The 26,481-nt window shown below is 36.4% G+C and overlaps 1 protein-coding gene across 1 annotated transcript in view; it reads left to right on the plus strand.

The window, feature by feature from the left end:
• LOC105710091 (clathrin heavy chain 1-like) overlaps positions 1-26,481 on the plus strand; it is a 51,860-nt gene that overhangs the window by 20,562 nt on the left and 4,817 nt on the right. Inside the window, 8 exon segments of the mRNA XM_064373446.1 lie at positions 2-173; positions 301-450; positions 539-670; positions 789-899; positions 1,990-2,117; positions 2,119-2,152; positions 2,464-2,685; positions 9,698-9,770. Coding sequence (XP_064229516.1) covers positions 2-173; positions 301-450; positions 539-670; positions 789-899; positions 1,990-2,117; positions 2,119-2,152; positions 2,464-2,685; positions 9,698-9,770 — 1,022 coding nt within the window.

Below are 26,481 nucleotides of genomic sequence, written 5' to 3' on the forward strand. Positions count from 1 at the left end.
TTCAAGATCGTGGATATTTTGAAGAGCTGATTACCATGTTGGAAGCAGCATTGGGACTTGAGAGAGCTCACATGGGAATGTTTACTGAACTAGCTATTCTATACTCTAAATTTAAGCCTCAGAAAATGAGGGAGCACCTGGAGCTGTTCTGGTCTAGAGTGAATATTCCCAAGGTAACCAGTCATTATAACACAGTAAAGCAACTGTGTAGTTAAAACTAATACTTCAAAATATCTTATCCTTTTTGAGGCTGTTAGCTAGACTCATATCTAAGGCAATTAAGTCTTTCTTATTATGCAGGTGCTAAGAGCTGCAGAACAAGCTCATCTTTGGGCAGAACTGGTGTTTTTGTATGACAAGTATGAAGAATATGATAATGCCATAATTACCATGATGAATCATCCAACTGATGCCTGGAAAGAAGGGCAATTCAAAGATATCATTACCAAGGCGTGTACTTTCTTCAGAAGATAAAGGATTCAGAAGGAGAAAGCTCAGTAGGAAGTAACTGACTTATGTATGAATTTTTCCATTGTAGGTTGCCAATGTGGAACTATACTACAGAGCAATACAGTTCTACTTAGAATTCAAGCCTCTGTTGTTAAATGATTTGCTGATGGTGCTGTCTCCACGGTTGGATCACACTCATGCAGTCAATTACTTCAGCAAGGTAAAGTAATAATTTTAAACCAAAGCTTCATAGCAAGGATTTAGGACACATTTGGATAACTTTTGTCCCTGGGACTTCAATAACGTGCTACATTTGTAACAAACTCTTTATTTTAAAGGTTGAACAGCTACCACTGGTGAAACCGTACTTGTGTTCAGTTCAGAACCATAACAACAAATCTGTGAATGAATCACTCAACAACCTCTTTATTACAGAAGAAGATTATCAGGTAAAACCTTTTGATTCTTGCACATATTCTCAAGACTCATAAAGTTATATTTTCCCATTTTTAAAAAAGCCATTGTCATTTAGGATTGTAAACAGTAGGTGCTTGCATACCCTAGGATCTAAATTTAGTAAGGTTTCAGGATTGATAAATCTTACTTCTTCATATTAAGTACCAAGTTTTCAGAATTTTGTTCAGGTCTTGCATAAGATACTGCTTTTGAAAAATGGTATGATTATCTCTAACATCTAGATGATAGGTAGAGTCAAAATTGATCACTTAACTAGTTCATAAAACTTATTTGGTAATAACTGTATTTATTCACTTCTTTTCTTGCTTAATGTTTTATTAGTGTATGAACTTTCTCTTTTGAAGGATTTCATATAAGCAAAAGTCAAGTAGAGTTAAGGTTAAGCTGCTTACTCTTTTTTCTCTCAATTTTCTTTGAGGCTCAGTGCATGCAGATCTGTACTGCTGCCATGCTGAGTTTTATCAGAAGTTTCTCTAGAGCATAAATTCTTGCCCTCCAGGTCAGGCATGGTGGCTCACACCTGTAATCCCAACACTTTGGGAGGCTGAGGCAGGTGGATCATGAGGTCAGGACTTCAAGACCAGCCTGACTACCACAGTCAAACCTTGTCTTTATTAAAAATACAGAAAATCAGCCAGGCAAGGTGGTGCGTGCCTGTAGTCCCAGCTACTTGGGAGGCTGAGGCAGGAGAATTGCTTGAACCTGGGAGTCAGAGATTGCAGTAAGCTGAGCTCACTCCACTGCACTCCAGCCTGAGAGTGAGACTCTGTCTCAAAAAAAAAAAAAAAAAAAAAAAAATCTTGCCCTCCAAATTAGAAATATTGTCAATTTCATAGCCATTGTTAGTCCTTGATACTGAAAATCTTGGAGAAAATAGTATCTTTAGGAAATCTTTACCTTTGAGGACTTTATTGTTATAAAATTAGAATTAACTTACCTTTTGATGCTTGAATCTAAGTGTCATATTACATGTTACCATCTAAGGGGCTCATTGATTGAGAACAGAATATAATGTTGAACAAAATCCTGATCTGGCATTTGGATGGCTTTTTTATTTTTAAGGCTCTGCGAACATCAATAGATGCTTATGACAACTTTGACAGTATCTCGCTTGCTCAGTGTTTGGAAAAACATGAACTCATTGAGTTGAGGAGAATTGCTGCTTACCTCTTCAAAGGCAACAATCGCTGGAAACAGTATAGAACTGTGTAAGGTTGATACAGTTGTGGGGCGGGGGCTGTTAAACCAGGCCGAAAATGGTGTTACAAGAGATTATGTTCTATAAATAAAAGTATTGGTTTTGTGAATATGAGAGCTTTTAAGGGCTGTCTTATGTTAAGGCCAAACTTGTTTGGGGGAAAAAAAGCCTTTAGCTTATCTGTTCTTTCAAAATTTTAATTTGAATGATTTAACTAGGAGGCTTTTTCCCCCTTGCAAAACCAGACTTACATTGCAAAGTTTCTACTGTTTTTCTTGGTTTACTAATTGAGTATGTTGGGTCTAATGTTTTTGACTTTCACTATTTTCTTTGAATAGGATGCAATGCAGTATGCTTCTGAATCTAAAGATACTGAGTTGGCTGAAGAACTCCTGCAGTGGTTTTCACAGGAGAAAAAAAGAGCGTGCTTTGGAGCTTGCCTGTTTACCTGCTATGATCTTTTAAGGCCAGATGTCGTCCTAGAAACTGCATGGAGGAACAATATCATGGATTTTGCCATGCCCTATTTTATCCAGGTCATGAAGGACTACTTGACAGAGGTAATCAGTCTTCTAAGTATATTTAGAACTAGTTTTCTTGAAGATATGTAAAATTCTACATGCACGTTGATTAAAAAAATTTTTTTTCCTCTAGTAGAAATAAGTCATTTAGTAGATTATAAAATATTCCTGTTTTTTGAATTTTTTTTTAATAGCTGACAGAAGACACTGATTGGAAGGGGACCTCAAATGTAGCTGTTTACTCTTAGTGTACTTATGAGGATGAAAATAATTTGCATTTTGGGTTTTTTTAAAAGAACTATTTGACACATTTTATTTCAAAATAGCATCTTTTTCAAAATCAGTTCTTGTAACTCAAATATTCATAACTAGTATTATAGATTCCCATTTATTTGGTTGGTTCCTGACTTTAATGGTGTCTATACCTGTTTCCCCGTGGGAAGCTGGATGTATATTCTTACGCCCTGTTAATCTTCACAATTTTTTTTTAATAGTTTAACGCTTGATTTAAAAATATCATAGAAGGTGAACACATTAAATAGCTGGGGATGTAATGGCCTTATAAAATTTGCTGTTCATCTTAGTGTCCCTTTTTGATGTTAGAATATTTTTTACTCACCCTATCTTCAGCCGTAACTAGCTTTCTTAAAATGGTTTTAGAGGATCCTTTTCATCAAGCAAAAAGCATGCTTAAAATCAGAGTCTCACATCTGATCCCTTCAGCCTGCCTAAGAGGGGAAAAAGGCACTACCAACAACCCCTACTATACTGAATTTTTCCTCAGGATACCATCTAATTAGATACCACTGTGTCTGTTTAAAGTTTTTAAAGAATTAACATTTTCTGTATCCTGTGTAAAAGAAAAAACATGTTGCCTTATCTTAGCCATAGATGAGAATAGCTTCTTAAACATAATGCCAACTTGTGAGACCTGTCTCTGAGCTGCTGTTCACCTAAGTGCTGTAAATTTTACCAGCGATTAAGCTGCTTTCTTTCATACTGTTAGCATAAATTTTTCTGCAGTAAGCTTTGAAGTTACAGACAATTCTAAATTTTGCTTCCAATATGCACTTTATTTTCACTTCTCTCATACCTTTTTAGTGGTTAGATGTTTCTTCCCTAAAACTTTGTTGCTGATTCTACCTTTTTATGCTCAATATGGAATTTGATGTTTTTTCTAAGCTGCACCTTCTGAATTCCTTTGCATGTTGATGCAACAAAGGGAAATGTGAAAGTTGATTCTTTTCCATCTTTAAGTCAGGAGGACTAAGTCTAAGGAATTTGCGTGATTTATTTCCTTCCTTTTCTACGCTGCTGCTGCTGCTTTTTTCCCCCAATAAATTTTCACTAAAGCCTCTGCAAGTCCCTTGAAACATAACTTTAATAGAGCTGTAGGACATTAGTAGATGTTTGCTACTAATCAGCTAATAGGCTTTAGGAAGGACAGGAGGCTAATCAGTAGTTGGTTCACAGTCTCTCTTAAGTATATTATTAAAAACTGAGTATGGTGAGTTTCCATGTTAATTCGAAAGTAACAGGAAATTTCTCTCCCCTGTCAGGGTATCTGGACCATAATAGGACTATCATAATACTTAAAGTAAGTTTAAACAGCCTCTGGTTTGACTTTGTGAGCTTGCCTGACAGTTGTTGAATTTATATATGTATTTATAGGCCCTCAAAGGCTTTTTGGGATTTTTTTGTTGTTGTTTTTTTTTTTTTTTTTGGTATTGAAGGAATGTGATCCAGTTTCTGATCTCTTGATTCTTACTAATTTTTTGCTGAAAGTAGACAAAAGAGATACTAGCTGCTTCTGAAGAGACTTTCCTCACACGTTTCTCCAGCTCTTATGGTACTAGTCTATTTTTAAGGAGAATCGAAACCTTTTTAATCATGAGAGTCAAGCTTGCTATAATTGTTGCTAAGCAACGTGAATTATTTCTAACAAAGTATTAACTTCTACTTCCTGTATTAAGGCATACTTCTGAACTACCTAAAATTTGCTCTCCTGTTTATCGGTTGGCTTGTACAAGGAGGTCAAATTCAGGCGCCTTCTGGTTGCTGCTTCCTTCATTGGCTTGTCTCCATCCCAATATAAATGAAACAAACTTACATCTGTTACCAAATTATGGTTAGACAAGGGTGGGAAGGTAAAGGAGAGTTTAAACAAATTTAAAAGAATTTGGGTGGGGGACAATGCCTTGGGATTCTGTTGAACCAAACCGGAGTCACCACTGGAACTTAGGGCAAACCTGAGTAAAATGAACTGTGTGTGAGACCCTTCAGCAGCTAGTAAGCGAGGCAGTTAGAAAGTGTGTGTGTGAAAAATAGGTAACTGAACTGTAGTGTTAGGCATTGCTTTAAATGAAGCATGTACAACAGTCATTGCAATTAAATCATACTATTTTTGAAATTCTTATACCATTGCTGGGGGCTGTGTGTGTTTCTTGAGAGCCTGTATAGCAAGTGTCTTCAGATCTCACTTCTTGCTTCAGTAATTTTGCCTTTTTTTCTTGCACACATACACCAAATTAACGACTGCATGTTACTTTTCCTCTGCAGCATATTTCAGTCTTTGTGGAAAAGCCTTTTACATTTTAGTGAATTTTCAGTAGTGCACATGGAACTTAATTCATTGACATGCTTACCTGTAATTTTTCTTTTTAAATCCAAGGATCAGAAACTTTTGTTACAGCTCTTTTTTTGTTTGGAAGAAAGAAAGAAAGAAAAAAAAGAATGAAGAAGAGGAAGAAAAAGGAAGAGAAAGAGAGAGAGAGAATGGGAGTATTGCTTTCTTGCCCAGGCTAGAATGCAGTTTAGTAATGGGTATTGAAAACCTCTTTTATACCAATAATTATACTTAATGATGTAGACAGGAAGGAATAAGGGAAGAAGATAACAAACAAACAGCCAACCAATATTTAATTTAAAGCTATGAAATGCTATGCGATTACTGAGGAGTGATTTACTTCCACTTATGTAGTCACTTTTGGAATAGGTGTGAGGTGGTAATGTATGTTTTGTGTATTTGAAGTGGAGAGTTCTATAAATGTTTATTAAGTTTACTTGTTCCAGGTCTGAGTTCAAATCCTGGATGTCCTTGTTAATTTTCTGTCTCGTTGATCTATAAAATCGTTAGCTCTTCTTGTTACATTGATCCTTTTGCCATTATGTAATGTTCTTCTTTGCCTCTTTTGATCTTTGTTGCCTTAAAGTCTACTTTATCAGAGGCGAGAATTATATCTCCTGCTTTTTGTTTATTTGTTTATTTTTACTCTCTGTTTGGTTGGTAAATCTTCCTCCTTCTCTTTGTTTTGAGTCTTTGTGTATTGTTGCATGTGAGATGGGTCTGGATGCAGCATACCGATGGGTTTTGGCTTTTTATCCAATTAGAATATATATAAATTTAATACTGGCATTTGATGCTAGCTGACTGTTTTGCCCATTAGTTGGTGTACATTTTTCATTGTGTTAATGCTCTTTGCTTTTTGATATATTTTTGGAAAGGCTGATATTGGTTGTTCCTTTATATGTATAGTGCTTCTTTCAGAAGCTCTTGTAAAGCAGGCCTGGTGGTGGTGAAGTCTCTGAGTACTTGTTTGTTCGCAAAAGATTTAATTTTTCCTTCGCTCATAAAGCTTAGTTTGGCTGGATAGGAAATTCTGGGTTGAAAGTTCTTTTCTTTAAGGATGTTAAATATTGGTCCCCACTCTTTTCTGGCTTGTAGGGTTTCTGCTGAGAGATCTGCTGTAAGTCTGATAGGTTTCCCTTTATAGGTAACTTGACCTTTCTCTCTGGCTGCCCTTAGTATTTTCTCCTTCATTTCAACCCTAATAAATCTGGCAATTATGTGCCTTGGGGTTGGTCTTCTTGAAGAATATCTTTGTGGTGTTCTCTGTATGACCTGGAGTTGAATATTACCCTGCCTTGCCAGGTTGGGAAAGTTTTCCTGAATGGTATCCTGAAGAGTATTTTCCAACTTGTATTCATTCTCTTCGTCACATTCAGGTACACCTATCAAACGTAGATTAGGTCTTTTCACATAGTCCCATATTTCCTGGAGACTTTGCTCATTCCTTTTCATCCTTTTTTCTCTAATCTTGTCTTCTCGTTTCATTTCACTGAGCTGGTCCTCGACTTCTCATATCCTTCCTTCTGCTTGATCAATTTGACTGTTTAAACTTGTGCATGCTTCGCGAAGTTCTCGTGTTGTTTTTCAGCTCCATCAATTCATTTATATTCCTCTCTAAATTGTCCATTCTCGTTAATATTTTGTCAAACCTTTTTTCAAGGTTCTTAGTTTCTTTGCATTGGGTTAGAACAAGTTCTTTTAATTCACAGAAGTTTCTTATCACCTACCTTTTGAAACCTGCTTCTGTTATTGGAACACGCTCGTTCTGCATTAAGCCTTGTTCCGTTACTGATGAGGAATTGCGATCCCCTGTAGAGGGAGAGGCATTCTGAGTATTCTCTGCCTTTTTAGGCTGGTTTCTTCCCTTCATTATATATTTATCCCTCTGTCATCTTTGTAATTACTGACTTTCTAACTAGGTCTCTGAGTGGATGTCCAACTTGTTGATTCCCAGCGCTGAAATTTGAGCAATCCACTGCGCCAGCCAAAACAGCGGTGTTAAGATTGATGGTGCTTTTCTGCCTGGAAATCTCTGGACTTTGCACCAAGAACTGCTGAGCTAAGGCACCAGCAAAACCGCTGCACTGGCCACAAGAGTCGCTCTGGCAACCCATGGGGCTCCTCCGCTGGGAATCTCTTGGTCCATGAGCAACAAATATTCGTCTGAAAGTGTGGCGTCCTCTCGTTCTCTGTGCTTTCACTGGGAGCTACGAGCCCGAGCTGCTAGTGATCAGCCATCTCGGATCTCTCTCTTGTTACAGCTCTTAACAAAAGCTTGTGTTCTTAAAAGCAATCTCTGCTTTTTTTTTGAGCAATCTAAATTGGATCAGTGGAAACAAAAATTGAATGTCCCTGTGCCAGAGGCTGTCCCATTATATAGAAGAATCAAAATTTTTTGCTTAGCTTGATGCTATTCCTTCAGAATTTTCCCCCTATGCCCAAACTTCATATGTCTATGTTGGGGCACTGTGATACTAATAGCTCTTCTAAGTCTTCCATGCATTTCTCTAATAGAACTTCTGTGTTCAATATCTGATTCAGACCTTGACTTTTAAACACATGTTCACTTCAGATTCTTTTCCTTGAAAGTCTGGAAATGTTTTAGGCAGTGGTGGCTTTTTGGTTGTTTTATTTTTCTTCTTTTTCTTTGAAGTTACTAATGTACAGGCATCTATGTATTTTTCTATACAACTTCTGTAGCTCATTCTTGAATACTGGTTAGTTAGCAAAACCCCATCTGACCCTGGATGGCACAGAGCTGTGCTTTAAGTTTTATAACTAGTAATTTTTGTTGAAAGTTTGGATGCCAAAAAATGGGTATTTATGTTGTATGGTACTTACACTACATAATAGTCTTCAATTTGATATTAGGATAATTTGTAGCAGATCATTTAGACTACAAAATAGGATAATAGTGTACAAAGGTAAACTAATCCATCTTCCTAGGCTAGAAAAACCACATTTCATCTGAAGGAGCCTACACCCTACTTAGGCTTACTTTTCTCAAACTTTTAGTTCCTTAACAAATTATGATGTATTAGACTCATATTTATGGTATTTAATATGAAACAATTAAATATAAAACAGTGCCCTAACCATAATGGCCTATATGAAGACTGAAAGATACTTTTTTAAAAGTTTTGAATAGAAATGAGGTGCTGACTTAATCTTTTTAAGACCTGGTTTTTACAAACTTTTCCACTGAAGTCCTCAACTTTTTTTTTTTTTAGTGATTTTTCACTATTTGCCTTTTTGAAGAACATGCAGGGAACATTCATAAAGCGTTCCCCTCTTCTCATCCAGCACATTTATGACCTTGAAAACCACCAGTAATAGATAACAATGAGATTTGAAATTTAGTTTTACTTAGTTATAATGATAGACCAAATAAAAGGGTTTGGTTGAGAGACCAGCTTTTAAATATTCAAAGACAAATATAGTGTAAAAGACAATGGATTTTGAATATTGAAGGACATTTCCTTAATCCCAGGGTTGTAATATCACTTCTAATTCATTACGGAATTACAGAATCAAATCATGTTAGCCCTAGAAGAAACTTTGCAGACCATTTTGTTCAACCTTCTCATTATATAGAGAAGGAAATTTGAGGCCCAGTGCAATGGTTTACCAAGGTCACACAATGGTTAGTGGAAGGATCTAGGCATTCTGACTCCTTTCTTTCACTAATACATTTGGACTGCTCCACAGAATTACTTCTGTCTGATACTATCCACTTTGATTTAGAGCAGCTAGCATATAATGGCCATTTACTTGTTTGGCTTAATTAAAAGCAAACATTTTGGGGACAAAATCAGGCTTTCCTGGTTAGTTCTTAGATAATAGAGCCCACATAGTGTTAAAACTGCAGCCTTTCTTTATACAAAAAGATTGAATATGGAGCCACTTGAATCTTAAATTTCAGTCTGCAGCTATAACCAGTATCAACAGAAGCTGTACACAATTGGCAAAAGAAAAAAAAAAAAAGCTTATTCTGCACAAGTACTTGTCCAGTCACTAGGCTCATTCCACTTTTTTGAATACCATTTCCTTTGGGGAGGGAAGTATTGCCAGACTATGAGTTCATTATTATCTCTGATCAGTTTTAAACTTCATTTGACAAGTGGTTCCTTCTCATTTTCTCCCTCCTTCAGGCTGCATCCTAGCATGCCCAGATTTAGTCTGGCATGAGTTTTTATGGCATTTATAAATCCCTCCTGACTGAGGGTTTATAATGACAGTGCTGAAAATCACCTTGACTGAAGTATGAACATTGCCATTGAATTTGAGGGGGACTGAGAATGTTCTTTTTAGTTTGTTTTATTTTGACAGAATTTAACTAGCTAACACTTTTCCACTTTCTGCCATAAACCTAAGTTAATAATACTTTTAGGGTGCTAATTAACATGATGTGTTTTTCTCCAGGTGGATAAATTAGATGCTTCAGAATCACTGAGAAAAGAAGAGCAAGCTACAGAGACACAACCCATTGTTTATGGTAATTTCTCTGTAACCTCAAAAAATTCATTAGATGAGTATTTAATTCTTTAGAGACTGTACCTCAGGATAGAATACAACAAGCTTAAGTGCAAAAGGCTTGCTAAGAAGTACTGCTCTCTACTGTCTTATTTTTTTTTCTGAGAACAGTTGTAAAGCAGGTGTTGATATTATTTACTAAAATAATCTTAAATACAAGAAAACCCAAAAACAGTCATTTAAGATCATAACCATCATTTATGATCATAACAAGATCATATCATCTGGTCCCTCATTCATTACCTACTCATAAACTACTGAAAAGGAAATATTGATGAATTGCATTTTGGAAAGAGCAAAAGGTAACAGAAAATCCCAAGTCTATCTTTAGTATACTTTACATAAAGAATACATCCTTATTTTAAATTCTAACTGGGGCAGAGAGCTGGGTAGAGTTTCCATTTGAGAACTTTCCAGAGAAAGAGGGTCTTCAAATTCTCAAGTGAACATTTAAGATAATTTCATGTCTACTTAAACCTATATGTCTGAATTACTGCCCCTTTCCATTATATAGTTGACGAACAGATTCATTTGAACAAACACTTTGAACGGTATAGGTAGAAGCACAATAACCAGGTGAGGGAATATAAAAATATGATCATTATCTCTCAGGCTACTGACACAAATAATAATATATATATATTTATTATGGTTTTATCCCCTTTTTACTGTAGACAAAAGGTGCCTTAGGAATTTAGAGGACACAATAGTTTTGGTAAAAGTAAAGTGGGTTCTTAGAGATGGGAGCAAGATGCTTGACATATTTGAGATAGGAAACAATTCAAGTCCTTAAAGGTGAAAAAGAGATAGGAAACACAGTGGGAACAAGAAAGGGTGGGTGTAATACTTGGGAGTTAACTGCTGAATTTGTCTTGCCTTCAGGGTATTTTCATGGGTAGTTAAAAATTGGGTTGGAATTTCAAGTAGATGTCAGTATCAAGATTAGGGATGACTTTTTAAAAACTGGTTTCCAAAATAATTTGTTTGCTACAGACGGCTTTGGTTGTTATCCACAAAAAGGAAAGACATGAAGTCCCCTGTGTTAACAGAATCTTAATCTAGGTTTACACTGTAGTAGGAGGTTAAGAATACTTAGATGTTACTTGGTTTTGCTCTCTAAGCCAGGTTCTCTATAGGTCATGTTTTCTGCATATGGTCAACAACTGCTTAAATTTCATAAGAAAGAGGGTCAATGTATTACTTGATAGAGGGTGTATGTTCTAATGTATTTCATACCTAAAGAATATCTGGAGAGATCCAAGATGGCCGGTTAGGAGGAGCTCAGGATTGCAGGTCCGAGTGAAAGTGCAGAGGGTGAGTGGACGCTGCATTTCCAGACGGATTTTTACTGCCCACAGACCAGGAGATTCACAGGCGGAGGAGCCCCACAGGTCACCAGCGTAGCTGTTTTGGTTGGCATGGCTGTTTTGCCTGTGCCCCAGCACAGTGGTTCCCAGTGTAGAGTAAACGAGACTGTGTCCCCTCTTAGCCAGCAAGGGGAGCTGAAACAGGGAGCCAGGAGATTCCCGGGCAAAAAAGCGCCACGAATCTCAGAGCCTCAGTTTCAGCTGGCACAGTGGGTCGCCGCACAGGAAATCACACAGATCCTGGCGCCTATTCAACAGGCGACCAAGTCACCTGGTAGAGAGCTGACTGTTCAACTAAAAAACAAAAGGCTCTGAGGCAGGGAGCCAGGTGATCAGGCCTGGCTTGTCCCACCCTCACAAAAACAAAAACAAAACCAAAAAAACAGCAATTGGAAATGCCCTGGATTGAGACTTTCATGGCAAGCACAACTGAATCTGGGATGGTCCAGCTCTGTGGGGGAGGGGCGTCCACCATTAGGGAGGCAGCCTGCAGTTGCCGAGGCAACCTGCCATCGCCAAGGCAACCCGCCATTACAGAGAGAATCCGTCACTACAGAGGTGGGCCAACATAGCAGAAGCAGTTCTAATTAAACCCATATAGACAGGACTGCAGGGAAGTTCACACGGCAGCTGGGCAGAGCCCACAGCAACTCAGCGAAGCCTCTGCAGGCTGAGAGTGACTAGGCTGCCTCCTTGTGGGCAGGGAAAACCGCAGCAGCACAGCGGAAACTCATAAAGCCCTAACTCCCTGGGACAGAACACCTGGGGAAAAAAAAAGGGGGTTTATGAGTTCTGCTGCTGCAGACTTAAACTTACCAAAATCAGAAAGTCAACAACTACAAAGTCGACAGGTACATAAATCCACAAAGATGGGAAGAAACGAGCGCAAAAAGGATGAAAACACCCGAAACCAGAACACCTCTCCTCCTACAAGGGATCACAAATCCTCACCAGCAAGGGAACAAGACTGGATGGAGGATGAGTGTGATGAAATGACAGAATCAGCCTTCAGAAAGTGGATAATAAGAAACTTCCGTGAGCTAAAAGAACATGTTCTAACCCAATGAAAAGAAACTAAGAACCTTGAAAAAAGATTTGACGAAATGCTAATGAGAATGGACAACTTAGAGAGGAATATAAGTGAATTGATGGAGCTGAAAAACACAACACGGGAACTTCGTGAAGCATGCACAAGTTTCAACAGTCAAATTGACCAAGCAGAAGAAAGGATATCAGAGGTCGAAGATCAACTCAATGAAATAAAATGAGAAGGCAAGATTAGAGAAAACAAGGTAAAAAGGAATGAACAAAGTCAACAAGAAATATGGGACTATGTGAAAAGACCTAATCAACGTTTGATAGGTGTACCCGAATGTGACGAAGAGAATGAATCCAAGCTGGAAAATATTCTTCAGGATATAATCCAGGAAAACTTCCCCAACCTAGCAAGGCAGGCCAATATTCAAGTCCAGGTAATACAGAGAACACCACAAAGATATTCCTCAAGAAGAGCAACCCCAAGGCACATAATCGTCAGATTCACCAGGGTTGAAATGAAGGAGAAAATGCTAAGGGCAGCCAGAGAGAAAGGTCGGGTTATCCACAAAGGGAAGCCCATCAGACTCACAGCAGATCTCTCAGCAGAAACCCTACAAGCCAGAAGAGAGTGGGGGCTGATATTCAACATCCTTAAAGAAAAGAACTTTCAACCCAGAATTTCATATCCAGCCAAACTAAGCTTCATAAGTGAAGGAAAAATAAATCCTTTGCAAACAAGCAAGTACTCAGAGATTTCATCACCACCATACCTGCTTTAAAAGAGCTCCTGAAAGAGGCACTACACATAGAAAAGAACAACCAGTATCAGCCACTCCAAAAACATACCAAATGGTAAAGAGCATCAACACAATGAAGAATCTGCATCAACCAATGGGCAAAACAGCCAGCTAGCATCAAAATGGCAGTATCAAATTCACATATAACAATATTAACCCTAAACGTAAATGGACTAAATGCCCCAATCAAAAGACACAGACTGGCAAATTGGATAAAAAGCCAAAACCCATCAGTGTGCTGTATCCAGGAAACCCATCTCACATGCAAGGATACACAAAGGCTCAAAATAAAAGGATGGAGGAAGATTTACCAAGCAAATGGAGAGCAAAAAAAAGCAGGAGTTGCAATTCTCACCTCTGATAAAATAGACTTTAAAGCAACAAAGATCAAAAGAGACAAAGAAGGACATTACATAATGGTAAAAGGATCAATGCAGCAAGAAGAGCTAACGATCCTAAATATATATGCACCTAATACAGGAGCACCCAGATACATAAGGCAAGTTCTTAATGACTTACAAAGAGACTTAGACTCTCAGACAATAATAGTGGGAGACTTTAATACAGCATTGTCAATATTAGACAGATCAATGAGACAGAAAATTAATAAGGATATCCAGGACTTGAACTCAGACCTGGAACAAGCAAACCTAATAGACATTTACAGAACTCTCCAGCCCAAATCCACAGAATATACATTCTTCTCAGCACCACATCACACCTACTCTAAAATTGACCACATAATTGGAAGTAAATCACTCCTCAGCAAATGCAAAAGAACAGAAAACATAACAGTCTCTCAGACCACAGTGCAATCAAGTTAGAACTCAGAATTCAGAAACCAACCCAGAACTGCACAGCTTCATGGAAACTGAACAACTTTCTCTCTTGAATGTTGACTGGATAAACAATGAAATGAAGGCAGAAATAAAGATGTTCTTCGAAACCAATGAGAATGAAGACACCACATACCAGAATCTCTGGGACACATTTAAGGCAGTCTCTAGAGGAAAATATATAGCAATAGGTGCCCACATGAGAAGGAAGGAGAGATCTAAAATTGACACCCTATCATCAAAACTGAAAGAGCTAGAGGAGCAAGATCAAAAAAAAAAAACTCAAAACCTAGCAGAAGACAAGAAATAACTAAGATCAGAGCAGAACTGAAGGAGATAGAGACACAAAAAACCCTTCAAAATATCAATAAATCCAAGAGATGGTTTTTTGAAAAGATCAACAAAATAGACCACTAGCCAGATTAATAAAAAAGAAAAGAGAGAATAACCAAATAGATGCAATAAAAAATGATAAAGGAGATATCACCACAGATGCCACAGAAATCCAAACCATCATCAGAGATTATTACAAACAACTCTATGCACATACACTAGAAAACCTGGAAGAAATGGATAAATTCCTGGACAGTTACCTCCTCCCAAGCCTAAAACAGGAAGAAGTCAAAGCTCTGAATAGACCAATAACAAGGTCTGAAGTCGAGGCAGCAATTAAGAGCCTACCACCCAAAAAAAGCCCAGGTCCAGATGGGTTCACAGCTGAATTCTACCAGACATACAAAGAGGAACTGGTACCATTCCTTCTGAAACTATTCCAAATAATCCAAAAAGAGGGAATCCTTCCCAAATCATTTTATGAGACCAACATCATCCTGATACCAAAACACGGCAGAGACTCAACAAGAAAAAAAACTACAGGCCAATATCCATGATGAACATAGATGCAAAAATCTTCAATAAAATACTGGCAAGCCGATTACAATGGAATATCAAAAAGCTTATCCACCATGATCAAGTAGGATTCATCCCGGGGATGCAAGGCTGGTTCAATATACGCAAGTCTATAAATGTAATTCACCACATAAACAGAACCAAAGACAAAAACCACATGATTATCTCAATTGATGCAGAGAAGGCCTTTGCAAAATTCAACAGCCCTTTATGCTTAAAACCCTCAATAAACTAGGTATTGACAGAACGTATCTCAAAATAATAAAAGCTATTTATGACAAACCAACAGCCAATATCATACTGAATAGGCAAAAACTGGAAGCATTCCCTTTGAAATCTGGCACTAGACAAGGATGCCCTCTCTCACCACTCCTATTCAATATAGTACTGGAAGTTCTAGCCAGAGCAATCAGGCAAGAAAAAGAAATAAAGGGTATTCAAATAGGAAAGGAGGAAGTCAAATTGTCTCTATTTGCAGATGACATGATTGTATATTTACAATACCCCATCATCTCAGCCCAAAAGCTCCTGAAACTGATAAGCAACTTCAGCAAAGTCTCAGGATACAAAATCAATGTGCAAAAATCGCAAGCATTCCTATACACCAATAACAGACTTAAAGAGAGCCAAATCAAGAATGAACTGCCATTCACAATTGCTACAAAGAGAATAAAATACCTAGGAATACAACTAACAAGGAACGTAAAGGACCTCTTCAAGGAGAACTACAAACCACTGCTCAACGAAATGAGAGGACACAAACAGATGGAGAAACATTCCATGTTCATGGTTAGGAAGAATCAATATCGTGAAAATGGCCATACTGCCCAAAGTAATTTACAGATTCAACGCTATCCCCATCAAGCTAACAATGACCTTCTTCACAGAACTGGAGAAAACCACCTTAAACTTCATATGGAACCAAAAGAGAGCCCACATAGCCAAGTCAATTCTAAGCAAAAAGAACAAAGCAGGAGGCATCACACTACCGGACATCAAACTATACTACAAGGCTACAGTAATCAAAACAGCATGGTACTGGTACCAAAACAGAGATATAGACCAATGGAACAGAACAGAGGCCTTGGAAGCAACACAACATATCTACAACCATCTGATCTTCGACAAACCTTACAAAAACAAGCAATGGGGAAAGAATTCCCTGTTTAATAAGTGGTGTTGGGAAAACTGGCTAGCCATATGCAGAAAGCAGAAACTGGACCCCTTCCTGGCACCTTACACTAAAATTAACTCCAGATGGATTAAAGACTTAAACAGAAGACCTAACACCATAAAAACCCTAGAAGAAAACCTAGGCAAAACCATTCAGGACATCGGCTTAGGCAAGGACTTCATGACCAAAACACCAAAAGCATTGGCAACAAAAACCAAAATAGACAAATGGGACCTAATCAAACTCCACAGCTTCTGCACAGCAAAAGAAACAGTCATTAGAGTGAATCGGCACCCAACAGAATGTGAAAAAATTTTTGCAGGCTACTCATCTGACAAAGGGCTGATATCCAGAATTTACAACGAACTAAAACAGATTTACCAGAAAAAAACAAACAAGCCCATTCAAAAGTGGGCGAAGGATATGAACAGATACTTTACAAAAGAAGACATACATGAGGCCAACAAGCATATGAAAAAATGCTCATCATCACTGATCATTAGAGAAATGCAAATCAAAACTACATTGAGATACCATCTCACGCCAGTTAGAACGGCAATCATTAAAAAATCTGGAGACAACAGATGCTGGAGAGGATGTGGAGAAATAGGAACACTTTTACACTGTTGGTGGGAGTGTAAATTAGTTCAACCATTGTGGAATACAGTGTGGCGATTCCTCAAGGACCTAGAAATGGAAATTCCATTTGACCCAGCAATCGCATTACTGGGTATATATCCAAAGGATTATAAATCGTTCTACTATAAGGATACATGCACATGGATGTTCATTGCTGCACAGTTTATGATAGCAAAGACCTGGAACCAACCCAAATGCCCATCGATGATAGACTGGACAGGGAAAATGTGGCACATATACACCATGGAATATTATGCAGCCATCAAAAACGATGAGTTCACGTCCTTTGTAGGGACATGGATGAACCTGGAAACCATCATTGTCAGCAAACTGACACAAGAACACAAAATCAAACACCACATTTTCTCACTCATAGGCGGGTGTTGAACAATGGGAACACATGGACACAGGGAGGGCAGCACTATATACTGGGGTCTGCTGCGGGGGAGTGGGGAGGACAGCAGCGGGTGGGGAGTTGGGGAGAGATAGCATGGAGAGAAATGCCTGATATAGGTGAAGGGGAGGAAGGCAGCAAATCACACTGCCACGTATGCACCTATGCAACAACCTTGCATGTTTTTCACATGTACCCCAAAACCTAAAATGCAATTAAAAAAAAAAAGGCTGTAATGTTGTCAGTAAGATATATCACAGTCGTAATATGCGATGACAGTGCTCCTTTGTTACTGATGCAGCAGCTCATGCCTTCGGACATGAGAAGTCATCTGAAGTGTAGCTCTTACACTGTCAATTGTAGAAAATAATCTGACTTAAGCATCTGAATCACTGCGAACAGTGATATGGCTTGTTCCCAAAATATAAAGTGATAGAACTGCTTTAGGTAAAGTTAACCTATGTATTTGAACTTGGTCTTACATCTCTTTCTCAGTAAGGAAACATAATAATTTTCAGTAACACTCATACTGCTTGTCATTCTACATTACAGCAATGCATCTGGCAGCAAAATAATTAACTATGAAAAATAACTCTTAAAACAAAGGTTTACAATGATATTTTCTCTTGGAGAGATGCTTTCAGCACAAGAGATTTTGCTTCATGAAGACCAAGTGTCTTTTTCTTATTCCTTCATACTCAACTTAGTGTTTTCAGAGTTAAAAATTTTGCTTCCTCTGTCAGAGTTAACAGATTTGTGCCAGAGTAAAAAAGCTATACAACATTTCTCTAATAAGATGCAGGGATAGCACAGAAATTAGGAAAAATAATTTATATTTCCTTTTATCTTTTTCTGATTTAAAGATCCGGCATACCCCAGATTCACCTTGCAAATATGAGAATGACCAACTGGTTTTTTGAGAGCTGGGGCTTAAAGGAAATTTCTAAGCATTTCAATAGATGAAGGAATGGGAAGTCTTGTAATTAATGCTAATTTATGGCCTCACTCCTATGAAATTATACATTACATGCACATTAGTTATGATTAGCATTCCTTGAATGAATAGCAAAGAAAATCATAATGATTTGTTACTTATTATACAATGCTGTCACACAATCTTTTGTAAAGATTGGGCTTTACTTGCCCTATGGATAATAAAAGGATGCTAAATTCTAGTATGATGACTCCTTTCATTAGATAGTTCATGAAATAAGCAGGCAGTTAATGATTTAGCTTCAACTCTGATTTTTTTTTTTAAATAATACAATGTGGCAATTTAACTTGTGACTTTGAAAAGAAACCTATCTTTTCTTTAAGTGGAAAATAGAAGGTCATCATCTTTTTATTATTACATATATACTACTTTTGGTCCAAAGACACAACATAAGCTCTCATTCAATCTTGCAATAACTTGAGATTCATGGAGGTAAAAATTTGAAATTTTGTATATGTTTGTATTACAAATATACTTTTGCTCATATGCAATAACATATTAATATTACACTTTAACGTTATCCATAATTGTCTATAAATTCAGATTGGCAAGAAATGTCATATATGCATCTGTACCCACACACATACATTGTATATATCTATACATCTATATATATATACATCTATATACACATATATATATACATCTATATATATACATAAGCAAGATGAGTAAGTAAATTTATTCAGTTAGTTAATGACACATGTTAAGGATAAAAAATATACAAGAAAAGGGCTGAGCTGTTTGGGTCAGTTCATTTCAGATAGTACAGCCAGGGAAGAACTCACTGAAAAAAAATTTTTGAGTAAAAACCTTAAAGATGTGAAAGAGTGGGTCATGTTAATATCTGGGCAAAGAACATTCCAAGAAGAAGTAACAGCAAATGCAAAGGCCCAGAGGCAGGAATTTGTCTGGAGTATTTAAAGCATAACCTGACTTACTTATAGATGCTAGCTATTAGACTTTTGTTGAATGCATAGTTTGAAAATATTTTCTCCCGTTCTATAGATTGTTTACTCTATTGATAGTTTCTTCCACTGTGCAGAATCTCTTAAGTTTAATTAGATCCCATTTGTCAGTTTTTGCTTTTTATGCAATTCCTTTCAGTTTATTTGTCATGAAATGCCAGTTCGTATGTCCAGAATGATATTGCCTAGGTAATAAATGGTTGATGAAATAATCTTTACAACAAACCCCAGTGATATGAGTTTATCTATATAACAAATCTATACATATACTCCAAACCTAAAATAAAAATTTAAAGCAGAAGAATAACATGAAGGCCAGTGTGATAGACTCAGAAAATTGAAGGTAAGATCTGAAAACAAATGGAAGACCAGACCATGTAGCCTTAGAGGTTACAATAAAGTCTTTGGCTTTTATTCTGAGTGAGGCAGGAAGTTGTTAAGAAAGGGTTCTTAGCTAGGTGTGGTGATGTATGCTTGTAGTATCAAGCTAAGGGAAGCTGAGGTGAGAAGATCACTTGCGCTGAGGAGTTTGAGGCTGCAGTGAGCTATAATCACAGTGCTGCACTCCAACTGCATGCCAGCCTGTGTGACAGTGAGATCCTGTCTCTTAAAATGGGGGTCATGGCTTATTAAGAAGTTTTTTTCTTTCTCTAATTAGGAAGTGATATTCAATCAAGGTTAAAACCAAAGGTTTTATTATGAGAATTTAAACAAAAAACTCACAGAATCCTCTATATCTGTCTTAGAGTAAAAGCAAAAGGCGAAAGTGAACATTGAACAGGTTAGTAAAAATGAAAGACCTTTCACCACAGCAATGTGCTGCACACTTTGGGGAAAACGACAGGCACTCTCCTTAAGGATCGTCACATATTACTAGAATTATTTGAATATAAGTGATATAGCAAGAACATTACCATAAGAATATATGCAATATTGGTTTAAAAAACTCTAAATCTGACTTTGAATATAGAATTAAACTTTATTAATAAAGTCATAAACATTATTCTTTAAATTTCCAGTCATGTAATTTTAGGACGTTTTCTTAATGATTGCTTTAGCCTTACAGCAAATCTGTCTTTGCTTGAGAGTAAATTCAAGGTACTTTTAAATATTAAAATGTGGACAGGGAATCTAGTCTTTAGCACTGAAAAACCAGCATGTTAAATCAGGAACACACTATGTCATTATTTTTGAACTCTGCACTTGTATTGAAATACTATAGACCCAAGGGAGAGAAGATAGCAAGCTTTTCTATCTTGAAAATATGGAATTTTTCTAAATTTTTGGTGTCTCTTGGAGATAGTAAGAGAGGAATGATAATAATAAAGGGGCGTGTGTGTGTCTGTCTGTCTGTTTGTCTGTGTGAATGTGTAAAGTCATTTGGGCATTAGATGATCTCTGCACTTGTTGTGTGTCCATATATTCCATGGGCTACATTGCAACCAACTTCACAAAGAAATATTTCAGGATTCTTCAGAAAAATAAGAATTAGTAGACTCACTTTTAAAATATCACATTAACAGTTTTTCTTGACAACATTCTAGCTTAGTGGCACCCAAGTCAGCCTGAATCAATGGTTTATGAAGGTGGTTGCTCACTTTCCTGAAGGTCTGCCCTTGATCTGGACTTTATTTTAAAGTGTTTACATTTTCAAGCATTTTGAATGAGTAACTTACATTCCAGAAACAAATAATAAGAGAAGCCTGTTTCTTTAGCCTTTGTAAGACATATAATATGATAAAGGATACTTGCATTATCTCTTCTCTTATGTTGGAGGGTTTTGCTGTAAGTTAAGTCTAAGCTGAAAGTGACAAGAAGACTTTATCTCTTGCGTCTTATTGAACACTAGATAAGAAATCTCTTTAGTTGTACAGGTATATAGCAGTTTCTTGCATTGTACCCTAAAAGAAAAGAGATCTGAGGTAAACACCCTCTTACAATCAGCCTTAAAAAAATCTGAAAAACCACTTACTTTTCCCTAAATAATTTTGAGGTCTTCCTAGTGATATCTGGAGAATATGGAAGCTTTCATGGTGTCAAAACCAATTAAATAGTTTCTGAAAGAGTGGAATTACTGTCATTTAATCCCCTCCCTACCTGTTTTTGGCTATTTTATCTTTTTTCCCTATTATCCTTTTTATGACTTATCCCTGACCTGTAAAATAATTTTTCTTCTGCTTCTTCAGACATTAGTATTTCCTACAGTGAAAACTTGGGTTTAATTACTCATCTTTTAGTATGATTTTCACTGGAAGCCAGCGAATCTAAAAGATTCTAGCAGGGTTTTAATTATTTCCTGTATTGTTTAAATTTGTTTTTCATTGTATCTCATTTTATTTTGTTTTTGGAGATACTATGGAGATAATAATCACTTTCACCTTCATTATTTTACTTTTTAGCTTCTTTTCTTTTCCTGGGAAGTAAAAGAACAGCATGTTATAAAAAAGCTCCCTCTAAACTAGCTTTTTGTATACAACCTTTAAATAATTAAAACTTCAAAGTCTTTTTATAGAAGTTATCATTACACAAGAAAGTATGATGTCTACATGTTCTTAAGCAAATGAAACTATGCTGTCTGATTATTCTATTCTGGGCAGTATTTATTATTTAAAGTTACTGGAAAGTTGAAATTAAACCTATACTGAACTGATAAGCTGCAAACCCAGACTACATCAGTTTAGTCTTGCATGGAAGTTTCTTTCCCACAAGTACAGTTTACAGTCATGCTTCCCATGACTTTCAGAGAGGCTCATTTAAGAAACAGCCAAATATAAAACATGTCTTCATTTAAAAATAAAGCTTCTGCAAGGGTGTCACTGTTAGTTGATTAGAACTTGTAACATAAAGAAATTTAAGTAAAGCAAATTCCTCTTAGGACCCACATAATTGATATTAATTCAGCAAATGTTAATTGAATGTTTACTATTTGCCTGCCCTTGTTCTAGGCACTTGTTATATGACACTGAAGACTCCATGTGAAGTTATTTTTCTTATGGTGCTTTCATTCATTTGAGTATGATTTCTTCTAGTAAACAATGATTACTATGATTCGGTCTTTGTCTCAGTTTCTATGGAGCTCAGATTGAAGTTTGGGTAGAGTATACCTCACTCAGGAAGCTCCCCATAAAAATATACAAATAAAAAATAATTTTTCTCTACTTTAGAAAGCATCACTAAAAACACAAGTATGAAACTGAAAGGTGAAATGATAAAAGCTTTTTCCCTGAGATCAGAAATTATAGTAAGTTATCTGCTGCTACTGCTGTGTTTAACTTTATGTTTTGTCAGTGCAATAAGGCAAGAAGCATGTATAAATGATTAAAAGCAGGATTCTAAATAGATTAGAAAAGAAGAAACAAATTTTCATTATTGGCAGACATAGGCAGCTATGTGGGGAATCCAAAAAAATCTTTGGAAAAGCTGTCAAAAATAATTATAGTTAGCAAGTTTGCTGATTAAGTAATACAATTATGTTCCTATATACTAACAAAAAAGAGAAAAAAGATTTATAAAAAATGTTAGAATTTAGAATATCATTTACAATATTAACACAAACATTACAGACTTCAGGATAAATGTAATTAAGATATGCAAAACTTCTATGCTGAAAGTCATAAAGGAGAAATAACAGAAATGAGGTATATACCATATTCATGGATTTAAATACTCATTATTTATAATCTGTAAAATATTTTCAATTTTTGTATAAATTTTCTGTAATCTCAATGAAAATCTCAACAGGGTTTTATGTGTGTGTGTGTGTGTGTGTGTGTGTGTGTGTGTGTGTGTAACGGCAAGCTGATTTGTACTACCAGATATCAAAATGTATTATAAAGCTACAAAGTTACAGTGATTAAGATGTTCTGGTGTTGGAATAAAGATAGGAAAAATAGGCCAATTGAATAGAATAGAGTGCTAGAAACAGGTTCAGATATATGTAGTTACCCAAATTAGTAAAAAAGATCCTTTCTTTTTAGCAAATGAGGCTAGATCAATTGGATAACCACATAGGGAAAAAAATGTGTCCTCTTCCTAATGCATACAATAAAGTCAATTCCAATGGAGACTTAAGTGTGAAAGATAAAGAAATAGAGTTTCTATAAGATTACATGAGAATAATTTTTTGACCTCGGATTGAACCAATCTTTCTTAAATCAGATATAAAAGACTAATGCATAGTCAGGTATGGTGGTAGGTGCCTGTAATCCCAGATATTTGGGAGGCTTAGGCAGGAGAATAACTTCAGCCCAGGAGGCAGAGGTTGCAGTGAGCCAAGATGGCACCCCTGCACTCTAGCCTGGTGAACAGAGTGAGACTCCATCTCAAAGAACAAACAGATAACAACAAAAACAAACAAACAAACAAAAGACTAATACAAATTGAATTATATTAAAATTATAAATTTTGTTTGTTAATATGTACTATTGAGATAAAACACAATTCACACAATGGGTAAAAAATAATATATACAAACACATACACACCATATGTATATAACAGCTACACAGCAACGAGAAAAATAAAAATAGTCTATGTGAAACAAAATTTTTTTATCCCAAGGACTTGTACAAGCACCACACTTTAGAGGATGGAAAACAGTCTGTGGGAGGTTAAACATATGGTCTCCAATTTGTTCTTTCCATAGAAGTAGGGTCTATGGCCTTAAATATATTGTGGCAGTAACTGTGTTGACCCACTGAGTGTGGTGAAATAATGCTATGAGATTTCTGAGGCCAGGTTGTGAGAGGCCATGGAAATCTTCCTCATTTGAAGAGGCTCCCTGTTGGTATGCTCCATACTAGAATCAAGTCTTCATGCTGTGAGAGGCCAAACTACATGGCAAGCCCAAGCGTAGGTGCTCCAATCAACTGCCAGGTGAGCCCAGACTTGGACTGATCTCAGCCCAGGACCTAGACATACAAGTGAGGAAGGAGTCTCCAGATGATTCCAGCCTTCAGCCCCAAATGCTCGGTGGCAGAAACACACTCTCATGGCTGAGCTCTGTCTAGTTTCTTGGACCACAAAACTGGTATAAGAAACTGACTGTTGCTTAACACCCTGGGGTGGCCTGTTATGCATCAGTAGTAACTAGAACATGGCCAAATATCAATAAGATAATCAACATTTGAAATCATGAGATATATAAACATTAAAACCAATTAGATGTAAATTTTTGTCTAAGTTATTTATTACTTGATAGCAAGTCATCCCAAAGTTAACAAATTAATATAACAATGATTCTTTATTATTCATGACTCTGTGACTTGACTGGGCCATGGTTCTTCTGCTTCAGGTGACATTGACTATTGCTAAGACAGCTGGAACTTCCAAAATGACCTCACCCATGTGGCCAGCAAGTGTGCTCATGGTTGGCTGGAAGCATAGCTGGGACTATGACCAGAAGTTCTGGTTCTCCTCCCTATCACCTCTCCACGTGGATTACTGGGCTCCTCTCAGTGTAGAAGCTGATTTCCAACAAAGAGCATTCCAAAATTAAGAGTTCCCAGTGTTCATAAGTGGTTGTAAAGTCTTCTCCTGCATTACACTCGCTAAGCACCCACTGGCCAAATCTAATCACATGGCCAAGACCTGAGTCAGTGGGGGTGGGGATACACATGGCAAAATACCAGGAGGCATGCTTCATTAGGGATCAATAGTATAACAAGTAAATACAACTTCATGCACTCACTATTAGAGCTAAACCAAAAATAGGAGAAACTACCAGATCTGAACAAGGATGTGGAACTCTAGAATTCTTATTTATACTATAAGGAGGGGAAATTTTTGCTATACAATCACTTTGAATAACCATTTTACAGTATTCAGTAAAGGTAAATGAATGCATATTTTATGATCCTGCAACAAAACCCTACACATCTGTGTACCAAAATAGATGTATAAAAATGTTCATAGCAGACTAATCAAAATATCAAAATTGGAAACGAACAAAATGCTCACCAAAACAGAACAGAGAAATAAAACTATGGTGTTTTCATAGAAGAAAAATACTATTCACCAGTAAAAATAAATGAACTGTTTCCACATACAAAATATGAATAAATCCCACAAGTAACATGTTTACAAAAAGAGGCCTTAAAGAAAAAGAGTTTATTTTTTTAAATGCATTTACCTAAATGTTTCAAAACAGGCAAAAATAATCTCTGGTAATTAAGGAATAATGGCTACTGTTTAGGAGGGGGATTGTGGATTATGACTCGGTGCAGGCATAAGAGAGAATGTTAAGGTGTTTTCCTGGTGTGTGTTTTTTTTAAATTCATTGAGATTTACACTTATGATTTATGCATATTTATGTATGTGTAAATCCTTCAACTAAGTTTACCTTAAAATACTGAGCTACTGGTTTCAAATACATAGATTACCAGATCCTTGCTTAAAAGTCATTTTGAAAGATTCCAATAGGTGTGTTGTGGTATCTCATTGTTGTGTTAATTTGCAATTCCCTAATAACACATGATGTTGAGCACCTTTTCATGTGTTTATGACTGTTTGCCACCAATCTGTCTTCTTTGGGGAGGTGTCTGTTCAGATCTTTTTCCCATTGCACTTACTTTTTAGCTACCTTTTCTTGGACATTTTTCTCTTTTGATGAAAGTTGTGTTTGTTTAGATTGACCTTCATGTTTCCAAGAATCTTTGCTCACTTTCAGTTTTCAAATTCAGACAGTTTTTCTGGGTGTAATTTTTTTTTCTGGAGTACATCTTTCATTTCATGATATGCCCTCATGACATTTTCAGTTTGTCTGAAGACTATTTATTTCTCTCTTTCTTCAGTGAGAGATTAACTGAATACACATCTCTAGATTTACAGCAGTTCTTTTTGGCACTTGGAAGATGTTATTCTCGTATTTTCTAGCTTATCATTTTTAATAGCCATTTTTATAGGTAATTTGGAGTTTAATTTTGAGGGGAGGGATTTTATAGCTCTGCTAAGATTTGTCTGAAAGGGGAGATGTTTGCACATTTGTTTTGCTTGGAATTTGTTTGGTTTTGAAGCTGAGGATTCATTTATTTCATATGATTTGGAAAACTCTCAGTCATTATGTCTTGAAATATTGCTTGACTCATATTTCTCAGTTGTTCTGTATTAAAGGTCCTGTAAACCATATTCTTGACCTTCTTATATTGTATTTCATGTGTCTTAACCTCTCCTCCATGTTTTCCATCTTTATCTATTCTGTGCATTCCAGTTAATTTCTTGTACATGTTGTTCAACTTCTTGTTTCTATTTTCAACTGTGTCTAATTAAGAAGTCCACTGTTTACTGAGTTTTAAATTTCAGTGGTGATATATTTGACATTGAGATTTAATTTTGTTTCTTCATAAACTTTTGCTGATTTTAAATTGCATTTTCTTTTTCATATTTTCAATTCTAGGTTTTATTTCATAAATATGTCTTCCTTGAAGTTCAAAGAAAAAATGTAAACCTCTCACATTGTAACTCTATTGCACTTTCTGTGTATTAAACTTCTCTCTGTTCATTATTGTTAAATCAATTTATGCCCAACAAAATAGGAGCTACATTATTAAGTTTAATGAA

Source organism: Aotus nancymaae, unplaced genomic scaffold, assembly GCF_030222135.1.
Source record: "Aotus nancymaae isolate 86718 unplaced genomic scaffold, 86718_ANA_hifiasm-v0.15.2.pri h1tg000009l, whole genome shotgun sequence".
In the NCBI taxonomy this organism is placed as follows: Eukaryota; Metazoa; Chordata; class Mammalia; order Primates; family Aotidae; genus Aotus; species Aotus nancymaae.